This window comes from Saccopteryx bilineata, chromosome 4 (assembly GCF_036850765.1).
Source record: "Saccopteryx bilineata isolate mSacBil1 chromosome 4, mSacBil1_pri_phased_curated, whole genome shotgun sequence".
NCBI lineage: Eukaryota > Metazoa > Chordata > Mammalia > Chiroptera > Emballonuridae > Saccopteryx > Saccopteryx bilineata.
Window position 1 is genome coordinate 240,585,046 of NC_089493.1, and position 12,781 is coordinate 240,597,826.

Sequence of the window (12,781 nt, forward strand, 5' to 3'; positions counted from 1 at the left end):
ATCAACTCCCATTATGTGCCTTGACCAGGCAAGCCCAGGGATTCGAACTGGCGACCTCAGCATTCCAGGTCGACGCTTTATCCACTGCGCCACCACAGGTCAGGCTTGGAATATTTTTTAAATGACTCACAATACAAAGTTTAAAAATAAATTTTTAATTTTCCTAAATAAATCCAAAAATTTCTAGAGTGCCAGTTTATAAAAATCTTTTTTTTTTTTTTTTTTTTTTGGTGTTGTGTTAGCCTGTTGCAATTATTTGGATATATCCTCTTTAACATTATTTTAATAAAATTCTTTTAGCATCACTCAACTGAATGCATGTGTATGAGAAGCATTTCATGTTCTTTCTCCCCCCTTTTTTAGGATTGTAGAAAAGGGTTATTACAGTGAACGAGATGCTGCAGATGCTGTTAAACAAATCCTGGAGGCCGTTGCTGTAAGTATGAGGTGGCAGCGGTAGTGTGACTCCTGGTAATAGCTCTCTTACTTTTGTAGAATCTCATTTAAGAAGTACGTATATGTCTGTGACGAGCCATAAAATGTACAGCAGAACCATATAAAATGGTTGCAAGAAAATATGTTCGATAAATTTATATTTTCCATTGGTTACTCAAACTTTTAAAGATGCAGTCTCTTCTATGTAATGCCATAAGTTTGTTAAAGTATTATATTTTTTATTTTATTATAAAATCAAATCAGACTTTGGTGCCTATAGCTGTTGTTTTCTCTCTCTCTTTTTGCTTCTTGAGTTTGTTCCTTTATTATTTTTGTTGTTTGTTAGGAAAGTAAGTGGAGGATGGTTGAATGTGATGAATATAGACATTGGAACATAGAGATCATTGATTTTTCTTTCAAGACAAGAGTAAATTAGAAGGAAAAATGGTGACAATTTAATTATTTTAAAGGAAAAAAATCTAAATATTTAAACTGGAATAAAGTTTTATAAGTTAATGACAGAAACATGCATACACATTTACAAAAATATATAATTTCAAAGAGCTTGTTTGGATTGAATTAATAAGGAAATATTTGCCTAGATAATGTAGACTCCATTGCTTTAAAAATAAAATAAAAAAAAAACCTTTCCATATATTAAATGGTGTCTACTACATGCTGAGACACTTTGGTGAGTCATTTATTGAATATAAAGCCAGAACAGATTCTCAGAACAAACACAGTGGTGATCAAGGGGAGATATTTATCATGCTTGGAGACAAATCTATATAAAATATACTCCAAATTAAGATCTGTTCTACTTTTCAGAGTCAGTTATCTAACTAAAATCATTATTCGGTATCTTGAGAAATCAGCCACAGTGACAAAAGCACATGTCCTGTGAATTTTAACAACAACCAAAATGGGAAAGAGGGAGGAAGAATGAAAAGACCCTGGTATCTAACTAACTTATGTACCATTGACTAAAAGCAAAAACAGCCTCACTAGCCTTGCATAAGACTGCTAGAAAAAGATTTTTGGACTAACCAAATCCATTATTGAGGTATCAACACTAAATTAAATTGGTTTTATAATTCAGCCCTTCCAAATTATCCCTTCCTGTAAAAGTGGTTTGTTCTTCTTCTCTGGTAAGGGATAAAAAGTTTGAACTGGGGGTGGATAAAATCTGCAGAGAACACCATTGAATTTTATTCTAAATACACTGTGCTGCTCCTGATTATCTGAATATTGAATATCAAATTCATCTTCTCATCATGCCCAAAAGAATGACTTCATTCCATATATATATTAATCAATCACAGTATATTTACCATCTCTGGTTTTCTAAACTTGCCAACTAAGGAATGATTTTTTTTAATTAATTTTAATTTGTTATGTTAACATGGATTTAAGTGTCCTACTTAATATAACACCCTCACCCCCAAACACGTGCCCCCCATTATAGCCCCTTTGTCCCCCTCACCCTCTCCCACATTCCCACTGGGATTTGCTGTCCTGTTATCTGTATCTGTGTGTTATGTATATATAGCTTTTCTAATCCTTTCACCTTCTCTGATCCTGTCCCCTCATCCCCCTTCCCTGTGACTTCTGTGCCTCTGGTCCCTGTGACCCCATCTCTGCCTCTATTCCATTTCTCAGTTCATCTTGTTCATTTGATTTCACTTGTAAGTGAGAGCATATATTTGTCTTTCTCTGCCTGGCTTATTTCACTCAGCATAATAATTTCCAGGTCCATCCATGTCATCACAAAGGTAAGATTTCCTTCTTTTTCATGGCTGCATTGTGTATATGTACCACAGCTTTTTAATCTACTGATCCACTGATGGATACGGTCTGTTTTCAGATCTTGGCTATTGTAAACAATGCTGCAATTAACCTGGAGGTGCTTATCTTTTTTTGAATCAGTGTTTTGGGATTCCTAGGATATATACCTAAAAGTGGGATAGCTAGACCAAAAGACAGTTCCATTTTTAATTTTTTGAGGAAACGCCATACTATTTTCCACAGTGGCTGCACAAGTCTGCATTCCCACCAGCAGTGCAGGAGGCTTCCCTTTTCTCCACACCCTAGCCAGCACTTGTTGTCTCTTGATTTGTTAGTGAGCGCCATTCTGACAGGTGTGAGGTGATATCTCATTGTGGCTTTAATTTGCATTTCTCTGATGATTAGTGACATTGAGAATTTTTTCATATGCCTATTGGTCATCTGTAGGTCCGCTTTGGAGTAGAATCTATTCAATTCCTTCGCCCATTTTTTTTTTTTTTTTTTTTGTATTTTTCCTGAAGTTGGAAACGGGGAGGCAGTCAGACAGACTCCTGCATGCACCCGACCGGGATCCACCTGGCACGCCCACCAGGGGGCGATGCTCTGCCCATCCGGTGCGTCGCTCTGTTGCAACCAGAGCCACTCTAGCACCTGAGGCAGAGGCCACAGAGCCATCCCCAGCGCCCAGGCCATCTTTTCTCCAATGGAGCCTCGGCTGCAGGAGGGGGAGAGACAGAGAGGAAGGAGAGGGGGAGGGGTGGAGAAGCAGATGGGCGCTTCTCCTGTGTGTCCTGGCCGGGAATCGAACCCAGGACTTCCGCACGCCAGGCCGACGCTCTACCACTGAGCCAACCGGCCAGGGCCCCTTCGCCCATTTTTTAATTGAATTATCTTCCTGGTGTTGAGATTTAGAAGTTCTTCATAAATTTTAATTATTATCTCCTTATCAGACATATTGGCGATGTGTAGGTTGTCTTTTTACTTTGTTAATGGTGCCTTTAGCTGTGCAAAAGCTTTTTAGTTTGATATAGTCCCATTTGTTTATTTTGTCCTCATTTCACTTGCCCATGGAGATATATTGGCAAAAATATTGCTATGAGAGATATCAGAGAGTTTGCTGCCTGTGTATTCTTCCAAGATATCCATGGTTTTGCAACTTACATTTAAGTCTTTTATGTTTAAAAAACATTTTGAGTTTATTTATGTTAATAGTATAAGTTGGTGATCTAGTTTCATTTTTTGCATGAACCTGTCCAATTTTCCCAATACCATTTATTAAAAAGACTGTTTTTACTCCATTGTATACTCTTTACCTCCTTTGTCAAATATCAATTGACCATAAAAGTGCATTTATTTCTGGCTTCTTGGTTCTGTTCCATTGATCTATATGCCTGTTCTTATACCAGTACCAAGCTGTTTTGAGTACAATGGCCTTGTAGTATAACTTGATATCAGGAAGTGTGATATCTTTCACATTATTCTCATTTTCAAAATTGCTGAGGCTATTTGAGTTTTGTGGGGGTTTTGTTTGTTTTTTGTTTGTTTGTTTGTTTTTACAGAGACAGAGAGAGGGACAGACAGAAACAGATAGACAGGAACAGAGATGAGAAGCATCAATCATCAGTTTTTCATTGCGACTCCTTAGTTGTTCATTGATTGCTTTCTCATATGTACCTTGACATAGGGGGCCTTCAGCAGACCTAGTAACCCCTTGCTCAAGCCAGCAACCTTGGGTCCAAGCTGGTGAGCTTTTGCTCAAACCAGATGAGCCCACACTCAAGATGGCAACCTCGGTGTCTCGAACCTGGGTCCTTGACATCCCAGTCTGACGCTCTACTCACTGTGCCACCCCCTGGTCAAGCTTGAGTTCTTTTTTGTTCCACATAAATTTTTGGAATATTTGTTCTGTATCTTTGAAGTATGCCATTGGTATTTTAATAGGAATTGCATTGACTGTACAGATTGCTTTGGGTAGTATAGACATTTTAATGATGTTAATTCTTTTATTCATGAACACAGTATATGCTTCCACTTGTTTGTATCTTCCCTGATTTCTTTTTTTAATGTTTTATAATTTTCCGAATTCAAGTCTTTTACCTCTTTCGTTAAATTTGTTCCTAGGTACTTTATTTTTTGTTGTTGCAATAGTGAAGGGGGTTGTTTCCTTAATTTTTCTTTCTGACAGTTTGTTGTTGGTGTATAAAAATGTCACTGATTTTTGAATATTAATTTTATATCCTGCCACCTTGTTGAATTCATTTATCAGGTCTAGCAGTTTTTTGACTGAGACTTTAGGGTTTTCTATGTACAGTATCATGTCATCAGCAAATAATGACAGATTTACTCTTTTCCAATTTGGATACTTTTTATTTCTTCTTCTTGTCTGATTGCTGTGGCTAGGACTTCCAGGACCATGTTGAATAAAAGTGGTGAAAGGGGGCACCCCTGCCTGTTTCTGGTCTTAAGGGGATTGCTTTTAATTTTTGTCCATTTAGTATGATGTTGGCTGTCAGTTTGTCATAGATGGCCTTTATCATGTTGAGGTATGTTCCCCATATTCCCACTTTCCTGAGAGTTTTGATCATGAATCGGTGCTGGATTTTACCAAATGCTATTTCAGCATCTGTTGATATAACCATGTGATTTTTTTTCTTCATTTTGTTTATCTGATGAATCATATTTATTGATTTGCAAATATTGCACCAGCTTTGCCTCCCCAGAATAAATCCCACTTGATCATGATGTATTCTATTTGATGTATTGCTGGATCTGGTTTGCTTATATTTTGTTGAGAATGTTAGCATATATGTTCATCAGTGATGTTGGCCTATAGTTTTCTTTCTTTGTGATGTCTTTACCTGGTTTTGGAATAAGGATAATGCTTGCCTCATAAAATGAGGTTGGAAGTCTTCCCTCCTCTTGAATTTTTTGAAATAGCTTGAGAATGATAGGTGTTAGTTCTTTTTTGAATGTTTGGTAAAATCCGCCTGTGAAGCCATCCAGTCCAGGACTTTTACTTGCTGGGAGTTTTTTGATAACTCTTTCAATCTCATTTGTTGTAATTGGTCTGCTTAGGTTTTCTGATTCTTCCAGATTAAGTTTTGGAAGATTTTCTGTTTTTTAATTTTTCTGTTTTGCCTAGGTTGTCCAATGTTTTGGCATATAGATCTTCATAGTATTTTCTTATGATCCTCTGTATTTCTGTAGTGTCAGTTGTTACTGCTCCACTTTCATTTCTAATTTTATTTATTGGGGTTCTCTTTTTCTCTTGATAAATTTGGTCAAAGGTTTATCAATCTTGTTTACCTTTTCAAAGAACCAGCTGTTGGTTTCATTGATCTTTTGTATTGTTCTTTTAGCCTCTATATCATTTATTTCAGCTCTAATCTTTAGTATTTCTTTCCTTCTACTTTCTCTGGATTTTATTTGTTGTTCTTTTTCTAGTTCTTTTAGGTGCGAGATTAGCTTATTTATTTGCTTCCTAAGGTATGCCAGTAATGCTATGAACTTTTCTCTCAGTACTGCTTTTCTGTGTCCCATAGGTTTTGGGTTCTTGTATGTTCATTTTCATTTGTTTCAAGAAAATTTTTTTATTTTTCCTTGATCGTATTGTTAACTTATTTGTTATTTAATAACATGCTATTTAGCCTCCAAGTGTTTGAATGTTTTTCAGTTTTTCTATTGTAGTTGATTTCTAGTTTCATGATGTTGTGATCAGAGAAGATGCTTGATATGATTTCAATTCTCATAAATTGATTGAGACTTGTTTTGTGTCCTAGAATGTGGTCTATCCTAAAGAATGTATCATGAGCACTTGAAAAGAATGTATACTCTGCTGCTTTGGGGTAGAAGTTTCTGAAGACATTAATTAAATCCAGTTGATCTAGTATGTCATTTGAGCCTGCTTTTTCTTTGTTAATTTTATGTCTGGAGAGTCTATCCATTGATGTTAGTGGGGTATTAAAATTCCCTACTATTATAGTATTGCTGTTGATCTTGCCTTTTATGTCCATCAAAATCTGCTTTATATATATTTAGGTGCTACTATATTAGATGTATAAATATTTACAATGATTATATACTCCTATTGGATTGCTCCTTTTATTAGTATGTAGTGACCTTCTTTATTCCTTACAATAGCCTTTGTTTTAACCCTTTAAGTACTGAGTATTTTTCATGCTCACTGACACCCAGGAGTGAGTTCTTTTTCAAAAAATGAAGTTAGTTTCAGTTACAGTTTTGTTAACTTAAAATCATGTTTGTTTGATAACCAATTCATGGAAACAAGAAGAACATACATTTGCCTTTTTTTAATGTTGCCTTACACATTTTTAATATAAAAAATTTGTTACAATTGTATTCTGGATGGTCAGGAGGTATGAGGATGTACATGAACGTTCATACTAAAAAGGTTAAAGGCTATTTTGTCAGATATAAGCATTGTTACCTTAGCTTTCTTTTCATTTCCATTTGCATGAAATAGTTTTTTCCAACCGTTCATTTTCAGTCTATGTGTATCTTTTGTTCTGAGGTGGGTTTCTTTTAGACAGCATATGTATCGGTCCTGTTATTTTATCCATGCAGCTACCCTATGTCTTTTGATTAGAGCATTTACTCCATTTACATTTAAGGTTACTATTGATATGTACTTATTTATTGCCATTTGATTCTTTAAACTTACAATCCTCTTTCTCTCTATTTCTTTTTTCCTTTGCTCTTTTTTATAGCAGGCCCCCTTAACATTTCTTGAAGTACTGGTTTGGTTATAATGTATTCCTTGAGTCTTTTTTTGTGTAGAAAGCTTTTTATTTTTCCTTCCATTTTAAATGATAGCCTTGCTGGATAAATAGTCTTGGTTGTTGGTTCTTGTTTTGCATCACTTTAAATATTTTTTGCCAATCCCTTCTGGCCTCATGTGTTTCTGTTAAGAAGTCAGATGTCATCCTTATGGGGGCTCCTCTGTAGATAATTAACTGCTTTTCTCTTACAGCTTTTAATGTTCTTTCTTTGTCTCTTAACTTTGACATTTTAATTATGATGTGTCTTGGTGCAGGTCTCCTTAGGTTCCTCTTCAATGGGACTCTCTTTGATTCTTGAACTTGTGTGACTTTTGACTTTTTCCTTCAATTTAGGGAAATTTTCAGCTATGATTTCTTCAAACAGATTCTCTATCCCTTGTTCGTTCTCTTCTCCTTCAGGAACCCCTATGAAGTGGATGTTATTTCTCTTCATGTTGTCACAGAGCTCTCTTAGAGTTCCCTCAGTCTTTTTGAGCCTCTTTTCTTTTTGCTGCTCTGCTTCTGTGCTTTTTCTTGTCCTCTAAATCACTGATTCAGTCCTCTATTTCATCTAGCCTGCTGTTGATTCCTTGTAGTGCAGTCTACATTTCTGATATTGTATTTGTCATTTATGACTGGTTCTTTTTTATGATTTCAATGTCCTTTTTGATGCTTTCTATCTCTTTGTTTATGTTCTCATTGTGACCATTCATTGTTGCTCTATGATCCTTGAGTATCCTAAAAATTAATTTAAATTTTGAGTCTGGTAGTTTGGTTATTTCCATTACATTTAGATCTTTTTCTGGGGATTTCTCTTGTTGATTCATTTTGGTTGTATTTCCTTGTCTTCCCATTTTGTCTGTGTATTAGGTAGTGCTGTATGACTTTGAAATTTGTTGTGATGTCTTTATGAGGAAGATGAGCTTGGTGGTACTTACCTCCAGGCTATGTTGTTGTGAGTCGGGGGCGCAGAGAGAGAGAGATCAGCAGATGAAATCATCAAGGACTAGCAAAGGACCACCGCTCACTCAGGTAAATGGCCCCGAGTTCATGCAGTGTCCTAATTTTATTCACAAGACTTCAAAAAGCTTGTTTACTGAGAAATTGGCATAACATCAAGAGTAACTTTTACTTAAAGATACATAGAGTGCACCTGCAAGATAGCTTAGTAACAACATAATATCAGAAGGCATTAATTGCTATTGCTTCTATGGATCCCACAGCATTCCTCTCCTTATCTTAAGCCTTAAGGGATAACCTTGGAAAGTACAGAAATCTTATGAGAATGTTTTACTGAGAAAAGCCCAGCAACTGCCTTCAGTCACATAGACCTGTTTCAGTGACCCGCCTTCAAGTCACAAAACAATTCTCTTGGCAAAACATTCTTTTCTTGTTGGCTGTGTTCCCATCCAAGGCCATGCAATGGGTTATTCCACTACAAGGCTACCTGATTTCCTTGCTCTAGGAATGGTTCTTGAAGGTAGTATTTTCCCTCTTGTTGTATGTGAGTGTTGAATTAAGTTGGTCCTTTCATGGGTGCAGTTATTCCTTCAGGCTGGCTGGCTCTAAGGGTCAACCTTGATCATGTGTATGAGACACTGGGCAATGTCGGTCCTGTTGGGCATATCTATTCTCCAGTGTCTAGTGCCTGCTGGACTCCTCCTTTGGGTGTGCTACTTGTGTGGTTAATTGAGTCTAGGGTTGGTGCTGTCTGCTACCCACTACTAGTTGTGTTGGTTGTAGGTCTTCTTGGGTTGGTGTCAGCCATTGGGCTATCTGTCTGGAGTTACTACTCTGTTCACTGTTTGTGTCTGTGTTTCCTATGCCTGGGTAGTGTGGGAGGGGACAACCTGTGTATAAGGATCAGCTTCCTCCTGCTTAGAGATGACAGCAGCTCCGTAAAAGCCCCAGGTCTGTAAGATTTTCCTCCACTTTTCAGCTACTCCACCTCCTCTTGCAGCCACCTGGTCTTCCCAGAGTGTTCTGTACAAAGACTGTATAGTGTGGACTCAGACTAGCCTCACCTAACCAACCCCTCTAGAGGTTGCAAGCTTGGTGGGTTAGGGAAGCTGAAGTTGGGAATACAACATTAGTGGGACCGCCTACTTCAGGAGTCTCTTGGTCAGGAGCTCAGTGTGGGGAAAGTGGCCCCTACCCCAGAGCCTAGTCCCTTAGCCATTGCTGGATACTCAAATTTTATTTCTCCCCAGCAAGGTGAGCAGCAGGTTCAGATTGAGTGTAGCTGATAGTCCCCTCTGCAGAAGTTCTTATAGCTGGTGAGGCCCTGGTCTCAGGGAGGAAGACTGAGAGAGTCCTCTCCTGAGACTGACTGTGATCCCCCAGAGAGTTCCTCTCAGCTGGACCCAATAATACGCTTGCAAAGACCCACACTTTAAATGTCTATTCTCCAAGCCTCTCTCCTTTCCCCCAGTGGAACCTAGCCCAGCAGGGCAGGATATCCAGCACCCAGGTTGGCTGACTGTGAAGTACCACCCTGTCCAATGAGCACGAGCCACTGTGCTGGTATTTTTTGTTTGTTTGTTTGTTTGTTTGTTTAATTTACAGAGACAGCGAGAGCGAGTCAGAGACAGACAGGAATGAAGAGAGATGAGAAGCATCAATCATTAGTTTTTCGTTGCGACACCTTAGTTGTTCATTGATTGCTTTCTCATATGTGCCTTGACTGTGGGGCTACAGCAGACTGAGTAACCCTTTGCTTGAGCCAGCGACCTTGGGTCCAAGCCGGTGAGCTTTGCTCAAACCAGATGAACTGGCGACCTCAGGGTCTCGAACCTGGGTCCTCTGCATCCCAGTCCAACGCTCTATCCACTGCGCCACCACCTGGTCAGGCTGACCACAGAGAGCGGTACTCACCTCAGCTGGGCTGGGTATGAGGAACACTTCCTTAGGACACACCACTAGCAAGGATTGTTAGGTCCTGAACTGATGCTCTCCACAGCTGGTCACTGGATGTACCAGCCCTGTGCCTCCCTGACAAGAACCTAGCGCAGACCATTGAGAGATACTGCCCATGACTGGCCCTCAGCAACCTTCTTGGAGTTACAAGCAATCCAGAGTTTCTGGCTGTCTCTGCTGGGCCCAGGTGTACATGGAAACTCCAAGCTGCATACCTAGGCTGGTTTTTACCCACACTGGGCCTGGGGGAAGGTCCGCTTACAAGGCCAAGGTTCTCTGAGTCCGTCTCCTGCAGCCTCTGTCTGCTGACTCTCTGTTGGGCTCAGCTGCTTAAAAAAACCTCTGGTGGAGTCCAGAGCCTGCAACAATTCAGGGATTAGGAAGGGTGATGGGTGTGGCTCTGCCCCTCAGCCTAGGTGTCAGTATGTCCAGATTTTTTTTTTACAGACATCAGTAGGTGTGGCCCTCAGGAGTCTGGTAGATGTGGCCTCTGAGACCTAGACATGTGGTCTGCCTGAGTTCAGATAGTTTCTACTAAATCTCCTGTGAGGTGTGAGGCAGAAGCACCAGTAATAGACTTGGGAGCATTTGGAAGAAAGCTCCAGCCTCAATGCCAGAAAACCGAGTCACTGATGTGCCTCTGTTCCTGGCTTACTTCTCAGAATGGCCCAGTCTCCATGGGGTGGAGCAGGAGAGAGTGCCCGGGGTGGGGCAAGAGAGAGTGCTCAGAGTGGGGCAAGAGAGAGTGCCCAGGGTGGAGCTATTGCTTACCCCGGCTGATGCCACTAAGAGGGGACTGCTCCTCCCAAGAAAGACGGTGACTGTGCTACTCAGCACAGGGGTTCCAGTGGCCATCACCCACAATGTCTCTCCCTGGGCCACCAACTTCATACTCTCCTCGCGCAACTCCAGTCCTCTTAACTCTCCCCCACCAGAGCCCAGGTAAGTGGCTGCAAACAAGATTTTCTGCACTACCCCTTTAAGATGGAGCCTGCATCTCTAAGAGTTCTGTCTCTTTCTCACAGACATAAAACTTGGCTTTTTTTTTTCTCACCAAATGCTGTGTGGGCATCTTTTCTAGGCTCTGGGGCTCTAGGCTGGGGAACTCGGCCTGGGGCTGAGGGCCCTTCCCTGTCAGGGCGACCCTCCCCACAGTGAGAGTCCCTCCTGGGAGCGGGGCAGCCCTGTCTGCGTCTCCGCCCTTCCTACCAATCTCGGTATGGCTTCTGTGATCCTTGGTTATAGACTGCTCTTCATTTAGTCCAAAGTTGGTTTTTCAAGATGATTGTTCTTAAATTAAGTTGTAATCCAGTTTGGTTCTGGGAGCTGGCAATTGTAACATCTGCCTACTCTGTTGCCATCTTGGAATCTAAGAAATGGTTTTTAACTCTTCCATTACCTTCTCTGCTCTCATTCTCCTTCCCAACCTGGTTAAATCTTCCTTCACATGTCCATGAACCTAATTCTGTTCCATATCATGCTATAATTGTTATTGACATCTTTTTAAAAAATCAAACAAAAACATTTTACTTGCTTCCAATTCCTACCTTTAATTAAATAAGTCAAGAATCCTCTTTTGCAAGCGTTATTTTCATTTGTCACTTCTGAGTTCAATAATGGTAGTCGTATGCCTTTATTAAATACCCATTTTAAAAATTTACTTTTCATTATTATATACTGTGGATTATCTATTCATGTAAGCTTGCTAACAGTGCCCCACTATCACTTTGCCAGATCCAGGCTGGCATGTTGGGAGTCAAACAGAGCTGTGTTCGATTTCTAGATATGAGAGCTTGGGCCCATCGATAAACACCTCTGTGCCTCAGTTCTGTCATGTAAAATAGGCATAACATTCAATCTAACAGGATGTAGAAGATACTGATGAGATGGATATGGAATCCATAGCAATTTTCAAAAAGAGAGAAAAGAAGATAAAAAAGAAGATAAAATTCAGACTCAGTGTAATCATCTAAAGATGTAATAGATGTTCATCTGTATATATATACCTATTCCCCAACTAAGTACTAAAAACAAAACAAATGACAATAGTAGGTGCTCAATAAATATTTACTGAATAAATAAGTGAAAATTAATCAAAATAGTCATAAATAGACACTATTTATATTTTGTCTCCCTAGAGGATGGCACATTTACTGGAACATCCTTCCTGTCATTTTCCTACTTATTTCATATGAAACAAAGCTATATAACTTGCTTCCATTAATCAGATTCTTTTCTGCTCCCTTACTATTGTTTAATTCTTTTTCTGTCATTCTAAACTCATCTTTTTTGATATGTTCCTTTTGGTTGCCTTCATTTGTTTCAGTCATTTCTTGATTCTTTTGGATGATCACAGTGGGTGTGTTTCAGTTTAGTGATACCTTGGGTAAGCTGACTGGGAGAACTCTATTCTCATTCACTGACTGAGAAATGGTTGCCTTGAGAATTAGAATTTTCCACCTTTTGGAATTACACCAATTAAGGAATAAAAGGTCCCTAACTGGGATGCTCCAGAGGGGTGCCTGACATAGAACAGAGGGACTAGAGTTCTAGAACTCTATTCCAGGTCTGCAACTGTGGATGCAGTATCTACTGTTACTTATAAATTGAAAACTAAAAATTGTTATGTTACTTACAATGTTCCAGAAAGCTCCAGTTTAAGAAGTAGGTTACCACATTCAAGTAAAACATTCTTTGAAAGAAGTCTTTTTAAAAAAAATTAAATTTTCTCTGATTGCTGCAACTAAGGATTAACTTAGAGAAAAAAATTAAAATGATTGTTCTAAGCTTTTCACTGGTAGAAAGCAAATAATTTAAAACTTGTGAGAAGTGGCTGACATTTATAAAATAGTTTATTGTCAACTACA

At 39.1% G+C, this 12,781-nt stretch overlaps 1 protein-coding gene across 1 annotated transcript in view; it reads left to right on the forward strand.

Annotated features, from left to right (window-relative positions):
* Positions 1-12,781, forward strand: part of CAMK4 (calcium/calmodulin dependent protein kinase IV) — a 343,324-nt gene that overhangs the window by 267,416 nt on the left and 63,127 nt on the right. The window contains exon 7 of the mRNA XM_066274026.1: positions 364-436. Coding sequence (XP_066130123.1) covers positions 364-436 — 73 coding nt within the window. The remainder of the gene's footprint in view (positions 1-363; positions 437-12,781) is intronic.